This window comes from Poecilia formosa, unplaced genomic scaffold (assembly GCF_000485575.1).
Source record: "Poecilia formosa unplaced genomic scaffold, Poecilia_formosa-5.1.2 Scaffold337, whole genome shotgun sequence".
Taxonomy (NCBI): domain Eukaryota; kingdom Metazoa; phylum Chordata; class Actinopteri; order Cyprinodontiformes; family Poeciliidae; genus Poecilia; species Poecilia formosa.
Genome location: NW_006800276.1, coordinates 159,820 through 179,397, shown reverse-complemented (window position 1 = coordinate 179,397; position 19,578 = coordinate 159,820). Strand labels below are relative to the sequence as shown.

At 43.2% G+C, this 19,578-nt stretch overlaps 3 protein-coding genes across 11 annotated transcripts in view; 1 reads left to right on the top strand and 2 right to left on the bottom strand.

The window, feature by feature from the left end:
* The window catches only part of LOC103152954 (oocyte zinc finger protein XlCOF6-like), a 5,197-nt gene extending 2,384 nt beyond the window's left edge, over nucleotides 1–2,813 (bottom strand). Inside the window, exons 1-4 of the mRNA XM_007573664.2 lie at nucleotides 2,496–2,813; nucleotides 1,745–1,943; nucleotides 466–767; nucleotides 313–379 (exon numbers count right to left, since the gene is read on the bottom strand). Of these exons, the coding sequence (XP_007573726.1) occupies nucleotides 313–379; nucleotides 466–767; nucleotides 1,745–1,943; nucleotides 2,496–2,657 (730 nt within the window). The 5' untranslated portion in view covers nucleotides 2,658–2,813. The remainder of the gene's footprint in view (nucleotides 1–312; nucleotides 380–465; nucleotides 768–1,744; nucleotides 1,944–2,495) is intronic.
* Nucleotides 2,814–4,627: 1,814 nt separating this feature from the next.
* Nucleotides 4,628–19,221, bottom strand: nyap2a (neuronal tyrosine-phosphorylated phosphoinositide-3-kinase adaptor 2a). Of its 8 annotated transcripts, none has more exons than XR_001658863.1 (8): nucleotides 16,676–16,793; nucleotides 15,233–15,449; nucleotides 14,365–14,678; nucleotides 12,147–13,214; nucleotides 10,664–10,795; nucleotides 9,096–9,208; nucleotides 5,637–6,018; nucleotides 4,628–5,606 (listed from the first exon to the last, which is right to left on the bottom strand). XR_001658863.1 is itself a non-coding variant. In XM_016661593.1 (8 exons), exons 1-8 carry the CDS (start codon nucleotides 16,776–16,778, stop codon nucleotides 5,797–5,799), a joined length of 2,139 nt encoding a protein of 712 aa, XP_016517079.1. In that variant the 5' UTR covers nucleotides 16,779–16,793; the 3' UTR covers nucleotides 5,613–5,796. The 8 variants fall into 8 exon arrangements, 6 of the variants coding, with proteins under 6 accessions (XP_016517079.1, XP_016517080.1, XP_007573724.1 ...); XR_001658864.1 differs by having other exon boundaries at nucleotides 5,729–6,018; XM_016661593.1 differs by lacking the exon at nucleotides 4,628–5,606 and having other exon boundaries at nucleotides 5,613–6,018; nucleotides 12,147–12,588; nucleotides 12,619–13,214.
* LOC107833147 (keratin, type II cytoskeletal 2 epidermal-like) lies at nucleotides 6,756–8,845 on the top strand. 2 transcript variants are annotated; one of them, XM_016661599.1, is made up of 3 exons: nucleotides 6,763–7,484; nucleotides 7,988–7,994; nucleotides 8,221–8,845. In XM_016661599.1, the coding sequence occupies exons 1-3, from the start codon at nucleotides 7,436–7,438 to the stop codon at nucleotides 8,828–8,830; spliced, it is 666 nt and encodes a 221-aa protein (XP_016517085.1). In that variant the 5' UTR covers nucleotides 6,763–7,435; the 3' UTR covers nucleotides 8,831–8,845. The 2 variants fall into 2 exon arrangements, with proteins under 2 accessions (XP_016517084.1, XP_016517085.1); XM_016661598.1 differs by having other exon boundaries at nucleotides 6,756–8,265; nucleotides 8,308–8,845.
* Nucleotides 19,222–19,578: the final 357 nt, after the last annotated feature.

Sequence of the window (19,578 nt, the reverse complement as noted above, 5' to 3'; positions counted from 1 at the left end):
ACACACACACACACACACACACACACACACACACACACACACACACACACACAGGTTCTGGGACCAGTTCTAAGAGAGGTACCAGCTCCTGGATCAAAACGCTCCAGAATACTGACAGAACCGGGCTCGGGTCAGCGGGTTCAATCACAAAAAATAACATTAAATTTATCACAGTGCCTTAGGAAAAAGCTCAGTAAATGGACCACCCAGAACCGCCTGACAGGAAACCCGGTTCCATCTATTCTGACCCAGTTCTGTCCATTCTGACTGCAGCGGTTTGAATGTTTCATTCACCATAAATCAGAATTTTACCTGTTGGACTCTGGAGGCCCGTCGGACCCTCAGATCCAGACTCTGGTTCTTCTGTAGTTTCTGATCCCTGAAGACACCAGCACAGAGTTGAACACCCTGACCAGCTGTGGTAGAACTGAATGTTCTGATTCTTCAGGGCGCTCCTGAACTCACCATGGTTCCCTCTCCCTCGGGTTGGACCGGGTCGCCTCCTGGAAGCCCATTGGCCAGTCCGTCTTTGGCCTCAGGTTCTGTGGAGATCTGGGTCGTCTCTAAAACCACCTCAGCCTCAACCTGCGGAGAGCCTGGAGCAACCAGATCCGTTTTCTCCTGCAGCACTTCAACGCAGCAGCTGTTCTGTCTCCCAATTGGCTGTTGGGCAGAAAGGTGGGTGAAGATCTCCGGAACCGGGTCGCTGCAGGTGGGCCGAACCGAGACCACCTGCAGTTCAGCCAACCTGACTGAAGGGTCCAAAACTACAGAGAGACAGTGAAGGCATCACAAAACTATAACATTCAAAATAAATGACTTCCTGTTCAGAAGGTTCTCACTCGTAGAGCAGAGTTACAGTTTCCTTCTTAAAGCTACAGTACGTCACTTTTATAAAAAACTGTTTTTTTCTATATATTTGTTAAAACTATCACCACGATGTGATAGATATGAAACAGATAATCTGTGAAAAGATCGAGCTGAAGAAATGCACCGTTCCCAACCAAAACCAACCAATCAGAATCAGGAGGCGGGTCTTACCGCTGTCAATCAACCTCATGAACAAGCTGCTGAATGTGCCAATGGCAGAGAACAAGTAACCACTGCCAGTCATGCCAGTATAGTTTAGTAGAGAGCAGGCGGGCAGCTCATGACAATGAGCATGATTGACAGCACTAAGACCCGCCTCCTGGCTCTGATTGGTTGTTTCTAGTTAGCACTGAAAGAAGGCAGAGGAGCTCCATTTTCCTCAAAGATTATCTGTTTCATACTATTTTGTCACAAAGTAGTGACAGCTTCAATGAATATCTAGAAAAATATTTATGATAAAAGTTACATCACAGCCAGGGGAAGGTCTAACGCTGTCAATTAACCTCATGTGCTCCCTGCTAAAAGTGCTAATGGCAAAGAAACAACTTACTGCAACAGGAAAACTGTCAACAGTGGTTGTGCTAACCAGCATTAGCATTCACAACAGGCTATCCTAACAGGGAGGTGCTGTAGCTTAGCCTACCAAGATCGGGTGGAGGGAAGATGTGTGTACATGGGCATGACTGACAGCGCTAAGACCCACCTCCTGGCTCTGACTGGTTGTTTCTTGTTAGCATTGGGAGAAGGCAGAGAGAAACTTGATTTTTTCACATACTATCTGTTTCATACCAAACTGTCACGACAAAGTGACAGCTTCAACAAACATGTAAAAAATATTTTTTATAAAAGTCATACTGCATCTTTAAATCCTCACCTAACGACCGAACTTTGGGAGCCTTGTGGTTCTTCACTGCAGCAACGGGTTTTGGTTTCTGTGGTTCTTCCCCCTCCAGTCGCCTCACTTTGTCCTTCAGAGCTTCGTTCTCCGTCAAAACAGTCAGGTAGAGTTCTCTAAAGATGCTGCGGATCTTGCGGACTGCCTCTCTGGACATTAGAACCAGAACACTGCTCAGCTGCAGGACGAAGGAGAGTCAGAGGTTAAACCTGGACAAAGAGCAGAGAGACCAGAACCAGAACCTTCTGGTCTGATCAGGATCCAAATTCCACCAGAACTTTTGATAATTTTTCTGATTTAAAAAAAAAAATAATAATAATAATAATAATAATACAGATAGTTGTGTTTCTGTGTCTCCATGGCTGATTCTACAGGAAGGAACTGAACTTTTGGGCCCAATAAAATTCTGTTACCATCAAAGCCACAGTATGTAACTGTCAATAATGCTAGTTAGCATGGCCACCAATGACAATGTATAGATAGTTTTTCTTTAGATAAGTTGTTTCTCCAACATTAGCACATTTAAAAGCTTGTTCATAAGCTTGATTGACAGCGCTAAGACCCTCCTCTTGGGTCTGTTTTTCCAGACAGCAATAGTGACTCCAGGAGGAGATCCACTTATTCACCAATTGTCTCATAACAAACGATCATAACATGGTTCAAACTGCTGATTCAAACCTGCAGAACGTTCTTTTCAGGAAACACTCTGCTGACAGAACCGAACCCGCACCTGATTCCGCTTCTCTTTTGGTTCCTGCTTCTCCAGCAGAACCTCCTCAGTTACTGGTTCCCGTTGTCCCAGTAGAACTTCCACAGCAGCCTCCAGCAGCAGCTGGAGAACCAGTTCGGTCTGACGGTCAAAAGTTTCCTCTACGGTTCTGAGATGCTTCATGGCGAACCGGAACCAAAACCTATATTCTGTTCAGACAACAAACTGCGATAAAAAGGCTGTTCTGGTCCAACCTAAGCGAAATATCTGCTTCCCATCAGTCCAACATGGCGACTCATCCTTTGTTGACATCGCGGGGAGTTCTTCTTCTTCGTTTCTTTCCGGTGGGCTGCAGGTTGGTGGAGGCGCGTTGCTTCCCTCTGGCGGCTGAAACCTGCTATGTCAGAAACAGGCCCAGAATGTAAACAAAGGAGTCATGTTCATCAAGGGATACATCTTCTTCAAGCAAGCATAAATAAATGTAAAACCCAATAATTACGTAAATAAAAGAAAAAAGTGAAGAAAAAAATTCATGAAATTATAAAAAAAAACATGAATATGCAAGTTGTAAAGCTGTACAGTTGCCTTGCAGCAAGAGGGTCCTGGGAAGGTGGGGAAACAGAGCATAGGTACGTTCATGGGTCCAATCTGGAAGCCACACTACACAAGCACTATTTTAAAATTAATAAGCCATCCGGTCACATTAAAAATACGTTTAATAAAGTTCTGTTCAGTAAAAATGGGGTGTGTAGATTAAGCTCAGCTCTGAGTGAAAAAATCCCCCATATTATTTTAATATTAAATAATATCAGCAGACATCTTATCAGTTATCAGAATTTGTAGTTAATCTGAACTTTGAGAATAATGTCTGTCTGTCTGTTGTTCAGGTGATTCTTCTTATGGCCATTTTTAGAAACCAACCAGTCGAGCATTAAATCACAAACAAGAGAAGAGGCTGGACTCCGGATCAGAAAAATCAACTTTATTCATATTTCATTGTTGATGAAAACATAATCAAATACATCAGTTTTTTTATTTCTCACAGTTTCAATAAAAATAAACAAGTGCAATAATCTCAGAGCAGGAAACCGCGGCGTCCATCAGACTCTCACAGTGCATGAAGAACAAGTCATGAATAATCTGAACCAGTTTCTGAGTCAGAGCGCTCTGTTGGCGTTCACACAATGTTTAAATGCTTCCATCAACCAATCAGAGAGCTGCATCTCCAACCTTCCTCTCATTAGCTGATCTTTGGACCAATCAGAACTCAATCTGCTTCTCTTCAGCATTTCAGCTCAATTTTAATCATTTCCTAAAGAAACTGCATGAAACATTAATATAGGCTGATATAATATTCATTTCCTGTAAATAACTACAAATAAATCATGTTTGAGGAAACTTTTACAAACTCAGGAAGTGCACTTAGTTTAATGATGACAAACATTTTGTGCAAAAGGAGAAGTTTGTGAGCAGATAAATATTTAATATTTAATCCATGTGCATATTTCAACCTGAATCCGGCGCTTGTCTTCAGGTGGTTTCACATTGATCACAGAAAGAAGGAAGTTTTCTTTCTCCTGGTTCATCAGGACCAGCAGGCATCTACAGATCAACAGCCACCTGACCTCCAGGTCAAAGGTCAGGTGAAGATCCTGATAAACTTTTTGAGTGTGATTCACACTGTGGTGTGGAAATGGCTGTTATCCAACAGGATGAATCGTTTTTGGCTACATTTATGAAGCCAAACTGGATTTAATCTGTGTTCACACTGGGGTAAGGTCTGGATCAAACTGATCCCAGTTAACCCAGGTTAGTTAACTCAGGTTCTAGTTCAAACTCAGACTAGTCACTTTAGTTTGCTGCAGAGTTCTACTGCTGTCAAACTGGAGTTAAACTGGAGTCAAACTGGAGTAAAACTGGAGTAAAACTGGTGACAGTCTGGAGTTATACCAGAGCCAAGGAGACTAGACTGAAATTAGACTGGGAACCAGTAAGAGTTAAACTTGAGACTAAAACTACAATCTGAGTTTTAAATTGTAGTGAAACTGGAATCAAATCGGAAACAAATTAGAAACAAACTGGAATCAAAAACTTGATTAAATAAATATACATAAATAAAATAATCATAAAGGAAGGAATTTAAAGTCAAAGTGGTTTGAAAAATTTATATTTAGCTTGAATCAGAACGGAATTTACAGTTGAGTCCAGTTGAGAATTTCCACTGAGACTCACTGGAGTCACAGTGGAGTGAAACTGGAGTCAAACTGGATTGAAAATTCACCACTTGCAAATGAGCACAAACCAACAACCAGCCTGCCAAAATATTCTCAGTTTTAAAATATTTTATAAAAACATGTTCACGTTCCGACTACACTCCACACACAGACGTCACCATCTTTTCTTTCAGAAATATAAAAACACATCGCAGTGATGCGCCGCGTCTTCTTTTCAGACATAGAGGAATTCATTTTTTCTGCTACACAACTTAAAAAGAAACAGCCATCTGAATATTTCACAGATAAAAAAAATAAGAACTAGAAAGACGACAGGAATCTCTGTTACACCTGAACAGCCACGCCCCCTCCGCGCCGCTCTGCGCTCTGATTGGACAGCAGGACGCCTGTTTGAACCTTTGTCTTAAGGAGTTAAAACCTGGCTGAAAGGCTGGACCGGAACCAGGTCAGAACCGGGTCCGACCCTCAAACTGCATCTTGTAATGTGAGCGTCCTCATTAGGATAGACAAACAGAAGCTGCGGCGTGTGTTCAGCGTCACTTCCTGTCTGATAACGACGGTCTGATCGATGCTTATTTACTGACGCACATTAATTTCTGTCGTTAATGTCCATTAACGAGGTTCAGATGAGGATGAAGTCAACTCAAACTGCGTCACGTGACAGGAAGTGGAAACATCAAAGCAGGCGAGTCTGCAGGTGTGAACGTCAAACTGAATCAAATGATTGTTCAAAGCAAAAAAGAACGACTGGAAAGTTCAACTCATCAACCAATCAGCTGGCGGCAAATTCAACCGGCCAGCAGCTCTGGAGGAAGATGATGATGAGGAGGATGAGACATAATCTTCATCCTATCATTACTATCGTCATGATCATCATTTTCATCATCATCATAATTATCTTCATCCCCATCACCACCCTCATGACCACCATCATCATCATTACCAATAATGATGATGAAGATCATTATAAATTACGATCTTCATCACCATCATTGTCACCACTATGGTTACCAACATCACCATCATCCTCGTCGGTTTCTCTCTGCCTCGGAGGAGGACGTTGTTCTGGACGTCCCTGTGGGTTGTTCTCAGATGGCGGTGTCCCAGAACACGGTGGTGGGGTGTCCGGTGGCGGTGGGCGGGGCTGAGTATGGCGGCGGCTGCTTCCTCCTCCAGCTGGGCAGGTTGGGCATGCTGTCCTGTTTGCACAGGTTCTTCTCCGGCCGCTGACGAGCTTTGATCTCTCGGCACAAAACTCTCTTCTTCTCGATCATCTCCATCATGGTGGCGTCGCCGCAGAGCCACGGCATCTGGTGATGAAGAACAGCTCGTCATCATCGCTCACACGCTGTGGTCCTGCCTGAACACTGAGCCTCACTGAGTCTGGTCACATTCAACACTAACGGCAGCCTATGGATGGGTCAACATTCAGACACCAGCAGGGTTGGATTCATTTGTCTATTTATTAAAGCTCAGTGGTGGACACACTTCCGCTAATATGCTAATAGAGGAGCTAACTTTTTGGTAGCACTTTGACTAACTTGGAAAATGTTTCCCTAAATTACTTTTTTCAGAAAATTTGAAAGCGCTAAGCTAAAAATTTGCTCTGCTAACCAGCTAATTTTTAGCTTAGCACTTTTGCCAGCTGATTGCTAGGAATTGTTCATATTCATATTCATGGTCTTGTTTCTTAAGTGGGTGAAGACTGTTTAGGTTCTCCTTGAGTTCACAGATGCAGCAAACGATGTTCATTCTGTACCCATAATGCATTGCTGTAGTTGTACAGAGTTTAAAATCTACTGATGTTCTGCGTGTTTTCAGACTGAAGTCCTTCTCTGGTCAATTAGGCAAAATCAACAATGGTGATTTATTGATTCAACAGTAAATGGATGTGGCTGGAGAAGCTGAGCCCAAAGAATCACTGGTAATTCATTGGGTTATTATTAAACAAACTCCTATATCGCTGAAAAGTTACTAAGTTAGTTTTATCCTATTTCAAGTGTACTAAGATATTCACACAAGAGACTAGACCTAAATTACTTTGTTTTTGCAGTGTATGAATAAAAGCAGCTGTTTTAGGAATTTGTCTGAATGGAAACAAATTTAAACAAATGTTAATAATTACACAGTCAATATGCTGATTTGTGGATGATATCATGATCTATAGATTTTTAAGCAACTCTGACATCATGGACTGGACCCTTAATAATTCAGTTACATTAAATCAGTTGAATCTAAAATGACAAACTGGATTGATGAACACTGAACACACACTACAGCGATCCCAAAAAATTATTTAAATGAAAAACAATACCACTGCAGACTGAGACAGAACAAACACCACACAAGACATTTTGGTTTTTATTTGAAAACTTTGACACAGAAACACAACCACAGGGAGAAGGTGATGGATGTCAGGTGAGGATGAACTCAGTTCCAGTCCAGTTCTTCCAGTTAGCACTGGGCAGGCTCTGTGTAGCTTTAAATGATTTCCAATTAAAGCAAATAATAGTTAAAACAGGATTAATTATGCTTCATTAACTCTGTAAATAAATGAAAATGTCCTGCGTCACATGAAGGTTGTCTGTAGAAACGGGACTGAAACTGGGCCAGAGCATGCATCAGAATGCATAACAGCAGGGCAGAGCCGTTGGTCCGGTTGGGACAGGGCAGGGTCAGAGGTCACACCACAAGAATCAGCATGCAACAGAAAGGTGCGGGGTCAGCATGGGTCACAGCGTGGGCAAATTGCATCAGAAAGGGGCGGAGTCAATATGTAAAGAATGATGTGTCATGACAGAATCTGTCCAGGAAGAACGATCTACAACGACATCATGGCGTTAGCACAGGCGCTAAAGGAAATACTTCCAGATGGATAGGGTTCCCTTTGGCAAACACATTTCTAATCTTACAGGTGATTTCTGGTTAAAAAAAAAAAAAAACTCAGATAAAATCACCATTGAATGCACTTTGGTCAGTTTAAAAACAATGCTGAAACTAATTATTTTAATAAATAGATTCACTCCAGGAACAAATTTTTTTTAGTTCATGTGCAAATAAGTTGATGGTTCAGATCGAGCTTCTGGGACAGATTGTGCAGTAACAACATCTGGTCAGTATGTATTAAAATGGAGCGTGCTCCAAAAATTGGGCATGACCTGTAGATGTCATGTGTCAGAGTTAGAGTCCATCAATATGTATAAAAAATGGGGGCAAGTCTGTACTTCGAACCGGACTGAAACTGGGCCAGAGCGTGCATCAGAATACATAACAACAGAGTGGAACAGTAGGTCTGGTTGGGACAGGGCAGGGTCAGAGGTCACAAGAATCAGCATGCAAAAGAAAGGTACAGGGTCAGCATGGGTCACAGGGTGGGCAATTTGCAGCAGGAAGGGGTGGAGTCAATATGCAAAGGACATTTATGTACATAAATTTGATGTGACCGGTATTTATTACAATAGCGTGGAGTCAGTGTGTCTAGGAATGGGCATGGTCAGCATGTATATAAAATGGGGCAGGGTCGGTATCGGAACAGGGCGGAGTCCATATCGGAACGGGCGGAGTCAGTATCGGAACGGGCGGAGTCAGTATCGGAACAGGGCGGAGTCAGTATCGGAACGGGCGGAGTCAGTATCGGAACAGGGCGGAGTCAGTATCGGAACAGGCGGAGTCAGTATCGGAACAGGGCGGAGTCAGTATCAGAACAGGGCGGAGTCAGGATCGGAACAGGGCGGAGTCAGTATCGGAACAGGCGGAGTCAGGATCGGAACAGGGCGGAGTCAGGATCGGAACAGGGCGGAGTCAGGATCGGAACAGGGCGGAGTCAGGATCGGAACGGGCGGAGTCAGTATCAGAACAGGGCGGAGTCAGGATCGGAACAGGGCGGAGTCAGTATCGGAACGGGGCGGAGTCAGGATCGGAACGGGGCGGAGTCAGGATCGGAACGGGGCGGAGTCAGTATCGGAACAGGGCGGAGTCAGGATCGGAACAGGGCGGAGTCAGTATCGGAACGGGCGGAGTCAGTATCGGAACGGGGCGGAGTCAGTATCGGAACGGGCGGAGTCAGTATCGGAACACAACAGTTTTATTGTGTTAAAGTGCTTCAGAATGACTCGCTGTTAGTCGAGATCAGTGTGGTATTAGTGTTACTGTTAGAAACTTCAGCATGTTAGTAATCAAGTGTTACTGAGCCAGTTATGTTCAGCTGCTGCAGGCTGTTAGTGATTAAAATTCAGATTGAGACTAAGTTCAGGAGAAGATGTGAAGTTCCTGCTCTCTGTTTGTTCACCAAAGCTCAGTCCTGTGTGAACATTTCAAACACATGGTCAGGACAGGTGACACAGACAAGAGCAAACAGGTGAGAGGGGGCGAGGTGGGGGCGGCTTACCTGGCTGAGGGCCGGGTGGTGGGCATCATGGAGGTGGCGCTGCGGCGTTCCGCCTGGAGACGGAACCCCTGATGTTGATGCAGACCGGCCCAGTTTACCCACAGTCTTTGATTCTGCAGAACCAGACATCAGTCACCTGACAGGTATCAGCTGCTCACCTGAGCTTCAGAAAACGATTAATCCTAGAGCTAAGAAGCCATGAAGTACAGATCAGATGAATCCAATGTTACACTGTAAAAACACAAAATTACAGCCAGAAAGTTCAGTCCAGTTTCAAGTGCAAATTTCTTATTACACTTGAATTACGACAAAACTAATTTACAAGTAACTTTTCATCTAGATGTAGGAGTTTAAAGTCAATAATTCCTCAATATTGATAAAGAAGTCTGAAGTCAACTGGCAGATTGTTTCACTTATAACAAGACATTCTTCTCATGTTATAAGTGAAATATTCTGCCAGTGGAACTAATACATTTTAGAGTAGAATAAAATAAAATTTTCTGTAACCTAAGGAAAATCTGCCATGGACTCAAGGATGCTACGCACAGCAGCATCTGCCAAAACAGACAATAAAAACACACACGGTTCAAATAAACAGCTAGAAACCCAGACTACACACACAACAGTTTAATAAGAAACAGCAAAACACCGAATTTACTGCACAACTTCCAGGCCTCAACATACCGTCTATTTCAAATTTTGATTAAAGATTTAAAACAGTTCAGTTTCATTTTTGTGATTCTGTTCTTTCTACCAGAGGGCAAAGTTCATCAGAAATAATCATTGACTTAAAACAAGCTCCTGTATCTGGCTGAAAAGTTACTTGTAAATTAGTTTCGTTGCATCTCAAGCACATTTGCTCAATAAATTAGACAACATTCTAGGTCAGATTTTGTGTTTTTGCAGTGCAGGCTTCTCAGTTAACTAACCTGAGGTTCAAATGAGCTTATGCATAATTTAGAAATGACTAAAATACTCAAAATATGACAAAACAACACATTTTTTAGGGAAGTGTGACGTTACTGTAGTAATCAGACACAGAACTTAATGTGCCCAGAGGTTACATCAACAAACAATATGATACAATCTGATGAAGCAGCAGCGAGATAAAATTAGCAGAGACGAGACAGAGAGAGGTTTAATCAGCGCTGAGTGGGGTTTCAATGGCTGCTGCTCTCCAACTCTGTCTGGGGAATTGTGCAGCACTTAGAGAGTGAAACGGAGAGGGAGTCCAGCCGAACGCCGAGTTCTCAACGGAGAAAAGAAGTTTAGTTTTATTTTCTCACAAAACAAGAAGAAATTCAACACACTGATTTAAATTGAACTTTTTTTAGCCATTTGGGATTACCAACAGTTTCCTATTTGCTAAATGCAAGAAAACAGACATTATTATCATCTGTGTAATTTTTTTATCCGCAGATAAATTTAAACAAACTGAAACCAGTTTCTGAAGCTTCAATTTGTCTGAAAATTCCTCAACTAAAATAAACAGGGTCGGGTTTGGATCCATCCAACCTGAGCTCCTGTTGACATAACGGTTCAGTTTTTAGAGGATTACAAGACCTCACCTCCTCCTCCTCCTCCTCCACCAGTCAGCATCATGGTGGGGCTCACAGAAGACCTCCCCATCCTGCTGGAAACTGGACTGGATTGTCCGTCTCTGTCTTTACTGTCGTGTCTTGGCAGAGTCTTGGAGTCTCCTGCAGAAATGAAGCAGAAATCAAACATCAGTGCAAACATGAAGAATCGAACAGAACATTCATCCTGCTGCTTCGGTGTGAGGCAACCAAAGCAACACGACGATGTAAAAGCTGGATGTATTTTTAAAAAAGGCAAATACAAACTGATTCTAGTATTTTTATCCCAGACAAAAATCTTGAAGTATTACAAGAGTTCACTTATTTAGAGGTTATTGTTTAAAACAGTTTGCTTAAGCAAGTGAAAAAATGAAATTTAATATAATTTTAGATTAATTAGTAATAATCTAACTATAGAAAGTGCTAAATTATACTTTGATGCCATGTTTAGTCTTAATACAACATGTTGCTTGGCTTGCAAAACAGTTTTCAAACCAGTTGAAATGGTTTATAAACAAACAGTAAAGGTGTTGGATAAAACAGCCATGTTACAATCATCAACACTGACTTATATCAGATATGACTTAAAAGAAATCCTCCGCCTTCAGGAAATCGTCCCAACATGGCTCCTCCATTAACCCTTTAACAACAATTTTACTGGGCAGCAGCTCCTATAATGAGTTCAGCAGGTCCATCAGGTGTTTGCTAATTGCTGCTGGCTAGTCTGAAGGAGCTGAGTGGGGGAGGAGCTGTGTCTCGAAGGCGGGGCTAGGTCCATCCAGGCATTTTGTACGGCTGAATGGTTGCCATGGAGATTGAAGGATTTCTCAAAGATGGAAGAATCAAAGCAACCCTCCAGGTTGATGAAGGAATAACATTATAACATGATGAAAAGATAAAACAGGGCATTTTACATAATAATGCCCCTTTAATGTTGTTTTATATATTTATTTTTTCGCATTATCTGTCAGTATGACTAGAGGTTAAATTAACCACCAGGCTATAATCTCATGTAAATCTTCATTAATACATATTTACAGTTTTTAAATATAAACTTGAACCTTAGATTAGGTTCTACTAGGGTTATGATAGTTTTGGGTTTTTCATTATAGTTTAGTTTTGGTTGTGAGTTTTTGTCTAATTCAGTTAGTTTTAAGTAGTTTTTAGAGTGTTTTGCTGGTTTTTATTATTATTAGATAAACATCAGTTTGAAAGGCTAATAAATAGATTGATAAACACAAAACGAAGGGAGTCAGATCTCTAATTTCAGTACGTTTTAGTTTTATAGACAGACGACGTATTTCCAGTCAGTTACAGTTTTCTCCATTAATTATTGTTTTCATTTATTTCAGTTGATGAAAATGTTTAATCAGTTTCAGTTTTTGTTATTTTGTTAGTCTTAGTCAATTATGATAATTTTGGTTCTGGTTCTGTTCTTGCTCATCAGATTTCTGGTATTCTGTGACATTCTTACCTTCACCCTCTCTGCTCTTCCTCCCTGCTGAGCCCCTCTTCATCACCTGCCTGCCGGACGCAAACAGGTTGTTGAGTTCGTCCAGCGGGCTGGTGGGAGTCTGGCACCGCGCCGAGACGTTGTGCATGGAGCCGTGGGCGGAGGACGAGTTACTGAGTTTAGCTCCACCCTCTCCTGCCCTCTGTGAGGATGACGATGATGAGGAAGAGGAGCGGGGTATGCTTCCTCCTGCTATCAGAGTGTCATAAGGGGGCGGCCTCTTCAAACTCAGAGGAGTCAGAGCGCGCCCCATGCTGACCGGAGATGGGCATGCTGATTGGCTGCGGGGGTAGCCGTGACCGCTGTGGGCGGAGCTAGACGACTTGTAAAAACTCGAGGCAAGGGGAGGGGCTGATGAGCGACCAGAGGATGTGATTGTGTGAGTGTGGGATGCGTCCCGGTCTCGGTCTCGGTCCCGGTCCCGGTCCCGGTCCCGGTCTCGGTCTTTACGGTGGTGACCGGAGCTCTGTGGCTGCTCTGCTCCACCCGATTTACTCAAACTAACGTTTTCTAGCATAGGCAGACGAGTGACATCAAGCGGGGTGAGAGGGGACTCGTCGGAGTTGGGGGAGCACTGGACCGGGGCGGGTGGGAAGACGAGCAGCGGAGGGCGGTGAGTCAGGAGGTTTGGGAAGGGTGGAGGAATGTCACAGAACGAACCGCGGGAAGACCACGCCTCACTGTCGATGATGGTAGTCTGCACATCCTGTAGAAAGTCCTCCAGCATCGGGTACTTCATCTCCTCATACACAGACTCGCTCTGCTCGTCGTCCACCGTTTCCTGACCTTTCAGCTCACGCAGGATGTTTCCGACCATCTCGATGTAAACCGGCTCTTCGTCGTCCGTGTCTCTGGATGCCGGGCTGTGACTCTGAGACGAGGATTTATCGCCTTGGAGGGAAGACTTCTTGCTGCAGTGGTTACGGACGTAGGACTCATCAAAAGAGGAGCTAAGCTGAGTGTTTGGGTCTCTCTTGGGTTTGGGTGGAGGCATCTTCCTGGATTCTTCACTGTGGTGATGGTATCGAGCTGCAGGCAAACAGAAACAACTGAGAATCCAAACAAATACTTACTTCTTATTCACCCTTAATGTTCAGTGACTTATAAAGTCGTATTTGTCTCCCCATCCGGCACATCTGATTCAAGTAAATATATAATCTAATAGGACTGGACAACGACACAATAATGATAGCTATCGTGATAGGTACTTGATTAAAAGCAAAAGAAAACAACTCCAATAAAATATTGATAATTTCATTGAACTCCAAACAAGAACCATGTAGCATTCTGGGGGACGTAGGCAAAGGAAAGGCTTTAGCAGCTCAACCTCTCACAGCTAAGCTGTGGTTGGTGGCATCAACTCACTCACTCACTCTTTGGTTACCTAGCAACAACCTGGTGAGTAACTTGTTCAGTAGCAGTTTCGTGTTGACCCAACATACTCGGGCGTACTTCGCTCTTTGGAGGTCGATGTGAAAGCAAACGTCCACTGGACGTGTTCGCAAACAAGTTTGATAAGGTAGTTGAGCAACTAGCCCCTTTCTACTAAACACTCAGATACAAGCAAGTTTGCTGGTATTTATTTGGATACTAGCAAGTTTGGGAAACATGCTAGTATCCAGTCAAGTTGGATACAACTGGTACCTACATTTGGTACCAATGTGTACCAACTGTACATTTGTGTACATCGTACACGATGTACACAAATGTACCGACTATGAAATCTCAACCGTCTGCGGTCAGTGCACAGTCCACAGAATACATGCAGTACGCCTGAGTATGTGGGAGCAGTTTCATGTTTCGCCACCGTGGCCCATAACTGCTTAAAAATGAAAAAGATTGTGGTGGAATTACAGGAGAAAACGAGTATAACAACTCAAGAGGAAGTTGTGGATAAAAAGCGAAGGTCACTTCACCAGTTTGGCTGTATTATGGCTATTTAAAAGAAAACGCTTGTATCGTAATACTTTCTTCACCCAAATCACCCAACTCTATTATCCAATCAGCATGCCATTAAGTTTGGTAGTAGTCCAAAATGACCCAGTTCATAGAAACCAAGTTTTGGCAACAGCAGCATCAACAACGACCCACGAGAGCTGAACACAACTGATCTGAAGGCTTCAGGGGCGTGGCTCCTGAGGAACGTCGGTCCCAAAGACATGGATGATTCAAATCTCACCTTCTGAAAGTTCTGCACCATCCTTTGCTTCTTGATACTCTCTCTTTAGGAAACCAGAGACTCCATCCACCGCCTCAGAGCTGCTGCTCAGTTTGGTGGTCGGGTCTCGCTTGGGTTTGGGTGGAGGTTGCTTGCGACTGTGGTTGGAGTCTTCCTCTCCACCGCCGACTGAGTGAAGAGACTGAGATCGCACAGTGAAGCCTTGGGTCGGCGTGGGCAGTCGGTCCTGTGGCGCCGGCATCGTCATGAAGCCCATCCTGAAATGTTTTCCAGAGTATGCCCCATCTGAGGCCGTGGCGACGTCTTCTCCAATCCTGGGAAAGACCAGGAGAATGTTGGGTTAGTGTGATCAACTGAAAAGATTCAGTCAGTAGAAAGGAATAAGAGGAGATTCGTTTGATTCAGTTTAATTTTGGCCTCCAGTCGAACTGAGTCTACCGGACTATCAGTTGGGAAAACACCGTTAAAAAAACAGGACCATCGTCAAGATTGCTCAAGTTCTGTTGTAGATTGATATTGATCACTGACCTGTTAAGATTTCTTAATGTAAACAAATCAAATTCTGCACCCTCATGTCATTCATCAGAACTAAACTTTCACCTCTTCATGTTTCCTTCATCTGAAAAACTTCAGTTGGTACCGTTTTATCCTGAGTCAGGAGGCTGATTAAAAGAACCAGTCAAATCATTTCAGTCTCATAATCAAAAAACTGAAGATTTAAGGAGAATTGAAACACAAGATGTTCAGCTGAAGACTTGCCAAGAGAACCTGTGTCTTTTTGATGGTCAAAATCCTGCATTTCAAAATAAAGTCTGATGAAGTGATATCGACAAACATGATCGTCTGAGTTACAAAACAGCCTGTTTACCTCTTAATGGCCTCTTCTTGCCGTCTCTTCTTCTGGTGTTTCTCCTGCAGGTAGGTCCAGTTGGTCTGGTTCCGGACGCGGTCGCTCTCTCTGGCGATGTCGGAAGCGTTTTGGATCACCAGACCGTCGTATGTCCGAAGCGCGCTGTCCTCCACGTACTGAAAGAACCTCCTGAAGGAAGACGCCTCTTCCTGAGAGGTCATGACTCCCCACGGATCTGAGGACGAGGAGAGAAGGTCACCCATGGGTCGGACACCCACGGGTCGGACTGTTGGCTCCATCTGGGTCTGTGGCTGACAGCTGACATTCAACTAAACCTGGAAAACTCAAGTAGAATGCTAGAAAGTCTGAGCATTTCTGAAACACAGACTCCAATATGGCCGCTCCTCACATCCACGTGGTGAAAACATGTTTATTTTACAAGAAAACCTTCTTGTAACAGAGAGTCTAAGATCAGTGCTAAACGAAGTGAATGCAACATCAAGTTGAGAAAATTGAAAGTTGTGTTTGTGTGTGGAAAGAAAAGCTCAGTATGATGTTCGTAATGGCTACTTGGGCGTCGCCATGTTGGAATCCCAACTTCTCTGACTATGCTAACTGGGACATCGCTAACTCAGTTGTGATGTCACTTCCTGCTCTGACTTCAGAGGTAACTGGAATTAAATTCACTGTCAGTCTGTCGGTTTGGTGCTAAGCTAAAGAAGCATTTCAGTGTTATTTTGTCGATTTGACCACGTCCAGCTGAAATATCACAAATTTAGACTGAGATTCTTTAACTCTCAATTTGGTGATTATGAAACCTTTAGTTCTGTGTGAAAACACACAGAAATTAGCTTTAGCTGCTGTTTGTTCCCATTAAGATAACATTAAATTTAGAAAAGCATAAACAACATATACCAGCTACAAATTGACACTTCAGAATAAAGTTTGTGGTTCTGATTTTTCTGAAAAAAACTAAATCTATAAGATGTCTAATTATTTTTATCTCATTTTCTAACAAAATTATCTTAATTTTTTTAAATTTCAGATCACTTTACAAAACATAAAGGCTTTTTATTAGTTTATTGGGGCTGCCAGTCGATCTAAAAAGGTCATTTCCAAACAACTCAAGTCCATTTTTCTATGGACAGAAATCGGGGAACACTTTAAAAAGTTGCTGATTCTCATTTCCACAGAGAGTTGATGCAAAAAGTTGACACAAAGTTTGTGTATTAGGATTACTTCGTAAAGTAAATAATGAACCAACATGAGAAAATATGAGAAACAAAAACATAAAAACTGCAGCAGAAAACCAGGACAGAGTTTGTTCCTTTAACAGCTTCACTTCCTGCTTGTTTAGCTTGACCAGACTCGGACTGTAAGCTGGTTTCTGATGCCCTAAATTCCTCAGAACGTTTGATTCTCTGATAGTTAATGCTATATATAACTGACAGTTAAATGTACAGATCAATAGAACCATCTGAAGGACCTTCAGTTCCTGCTGTTTGGTGTCTTTCTGAATCCTTCTGCTCTCCATCCCCTCCCCCACCCCTCTGTCTCTCAGCATCCTTCTAAAAATGGAAGAGAGAGTCAGCCAGCGGTAACCTAGCAACAGCAGCATCTCTCAGAGGAGCATGATGTAATGCCTCCTTGTGTGCGGCTGATGAAGGGGAGCCGATGGAAGGAGGAGGCGGTGAGGGACAGATGTTCTCCTAACCCACCGGCGGGTCGATGCTTGGAAGACGGAGCATCTCCTGCCGCTCCACCCTGACGCCTCGTCTGCTGCTGATTCAATCACGTTCAGACATGAAGTCGATTCATTTATGTAACGTCTCTCCATCAACCACCTTCTGCATCCCAGAGACCTGAACTCGGCTCTGCTCTGGGTTCTGGTTCCCGATGGTTCTGCCGCCGTTTCCGGCTCTGTGCTAATGCTTTCAGGAGCTGAGAATCAAATAATCTGCTGAATCTGAAATTCACAGCAGAGAGAATCCTGAGATGAACTGCTGCAGGGAACAGGAGGAAGCAAAACTGCAGAAATATCTGCTAAATGTCAGTTTCTGAAGGTCCAGAATGGATTTGACCCGAATCTGTCTGGTTCTGGAGAAAGTTAGCAAGAACTTAACTGAACAAAGAAACCAGGGGCTGAAACAGTAATGGGTTCAATTCACATTTTACAGAGTTTGGATCTGGTTTACTGATCTCAGTTTTAATTTACTAAATGACTGTAACTCCTTCAAAGAGCCTCAGAAACCGAGTTACTGTCTGGACAAACAGAACCATAAACAGAACCAAACCCAAAAACAGAAACTAAAGAGCTTAGAACAAAAACCAAGACTAGCAGACAAGAACAGGAACCCATAACAGAAGCTAAAGACAGAATCCTGAAAGAAAACTTAAAAAATTAGAACAAAAACCAAAACCAGTAAACAAGACCAAAAGAAAACAGGCTGATGGATGGACGGATGGATGGATGGATGGACGGACGGACGGCCGGATGGACGGACGGAGGTCTCGTCACTTCACTTCAGATGACCGACCGCTCACCATGATTCTTGTTCTGGTTCTGTTGTCGGTTTCATCCTGTGAAAAGGAAGTTGTTCCTACCAACTGTCACCTCATGCTTGGTTTCAGGCTCTTCCTTAGAAGGTTCCTATCAGTTTGTAAAACATCCTGATTTGGTCCGTCTTCCTTTACATGAGGGTCAGGTCGGTCAGAGCACCTTTAATTTCAGTCTGTCTACATAATTTGGTTGTACTGGTGTAAATTTGAGTTATTGTGAATTTCTGTGTGGAAATGAACTGAACCTGGTTTTATGTTGAAAGGACAAACTGTTTCGGATTGGATGGATGAATCTGAACCATCACTCAATGAAACCTTGTTTTAGTCCAGTGGTTCTCTGGTTTCATTCTGGTACTATCCCAGTTTCTGTCCCAAGGTGCTCTGGTTTCAGCCTGATGGTCAATTTGTCGTATTTCTGGTTTCTGTCTGGTTCTTCTCTATTTTCAGTTCTTTGGTCTTCGAGTTTTAGTCCACTGGTTGTCTGGTTTTGGTTTGGTGATCCATTGGTTTTATTTCTGGTTTCAGTCCAGTATTACCATGGTTTCTGTGCTGTTGTTGCTAGGTTTCAGTCCCATAAGCCTCTGGTTTCAGTCCTGCTGATCTCTGGTTTTGGTTTGTTGGTCCATTGGTTTCAGTCCAAGGGGTTCTGTTGTCAGTCCTGTGGTCTTCTGGGTTCTGTTCTTTCACTCTCTGGTTTTGGTTTGCTTTAAAAATGTTGATCAGGAAGCCATATAAGATCACGTCTGATCAGGAAGCCATATTGGATCACATTTGATCAGGCGGCCATGTTGGATCACATCTAATCAGGCGGCCATGTTGAATCACGCCTGGGTCATTTCCTGTCTGCAACATTTCATGTTTGTTTTTATTTACCTAATTTATTCCTCATACCAGTTTCAAAATAAGAGCCTATTTTACATTTACATATTTTTTATTTTGTTCTGCTTTCTGCTGAAAGATGGCGGCCATGTTGGCGGGAAATGGTTCTGGGTGGGAAGGAGCCGGATGTGTTTTGAGCAGACTTTATTGACACTTCGTTCTATCCACATCAAGCTGAAGGAAATGAGTGGAGCAGGCAGACATGTTGAAGACGTGAGGCTTACCTGAGGACCAGCGAGGACTCACACTCCCTCCATCCCTCCTTCAGTCCTCCCTCTGCTCAGATGGAGTGATGGAGCTTCCTGATGGCCGGAACTCAGAGGAAACGATGACTCTGATGTTTTTCTGCGGCAGCGATAATCCACCCTTCAACACCTCCTGCTGTCACAGCCTCCTCCTCCCCTCCTTTCCTCCTCTCCTCCTTCCCTCCGTCCTGTCATAAATCCTCACAGCTCTCAGCCTTCGGCCGCGCACGCAACGGTCGGCTTAAGAAGCAGGAGGCTGAAACCACGGCAACCTGACAGCATCCTCAGCCTGCTGGCTCCTCCTCCTGCTGACGGTGGCTGTGGGTGTGTGTGTGTGTGTGTGTGTGTGTGTGTGTGTGTGTGTGTGATGAGGTCACATGGTGTTTCTCCACCGCCGTGTGATGTCACAGCTTTCTGATTTTCTGACCAGTGATTCAGACCCAGGAACTGGACTCAGTTCAGTTCCTGTTGGATCAATGAGTGAAGTAGAAATGAACATTTATCGTATCATTAATCATTAATTTTAATGAATTCCTTACCATGATAAGATTTTGATTTATTTTTCTTATGATAAATTCCAAATAAAACTGTCTGTATTGTCAGGATTGTTATTTTGCTATTTTTTAAAACTGTTTGTTCAATAAAAGTGCATTAATATCAATTAATTTGAAAATATAATTA

Bases quoted from the DNA above. Each gene is read 5' to 3' on its own strand.
- LOC107833147 (XM_016661598.1), top strand. From the start codon at position 7,862: ATGACCTGTAGATGTCATGTGTCAGAGTTAGAGTCCATCAATATGTAT. The intron at 8,266-8,307 runs GCGGAGTCAGTA...GTATCGGAACAG, and splicing joins CGGAGTCCATATCGGAACGG to GGCGGAGTCAGTATCGGAAC.
- nyap2a (XM_016661591.1), bottom strand. From the start codon at position 16,778: ATGCTGAGAGACAGAGGGGTGGGGGAGGGGATGGAGAGCAGAAGGATT. The intron at 15,450-16,675 runs GTACATTTAACT...CCTCGTCCTCAG, and splicing joins TCAGATGGTTCTATTGATCT to ATCCGTGGGGAGTCATGACC. The intron at 14,679-15,232 runs GTAAACAGGCTG...GGTCTTTCCCAG, and splicing joins CAAGAAGAGGCCATTAAGAG to GATTGGAGAAGACGTCGCCA.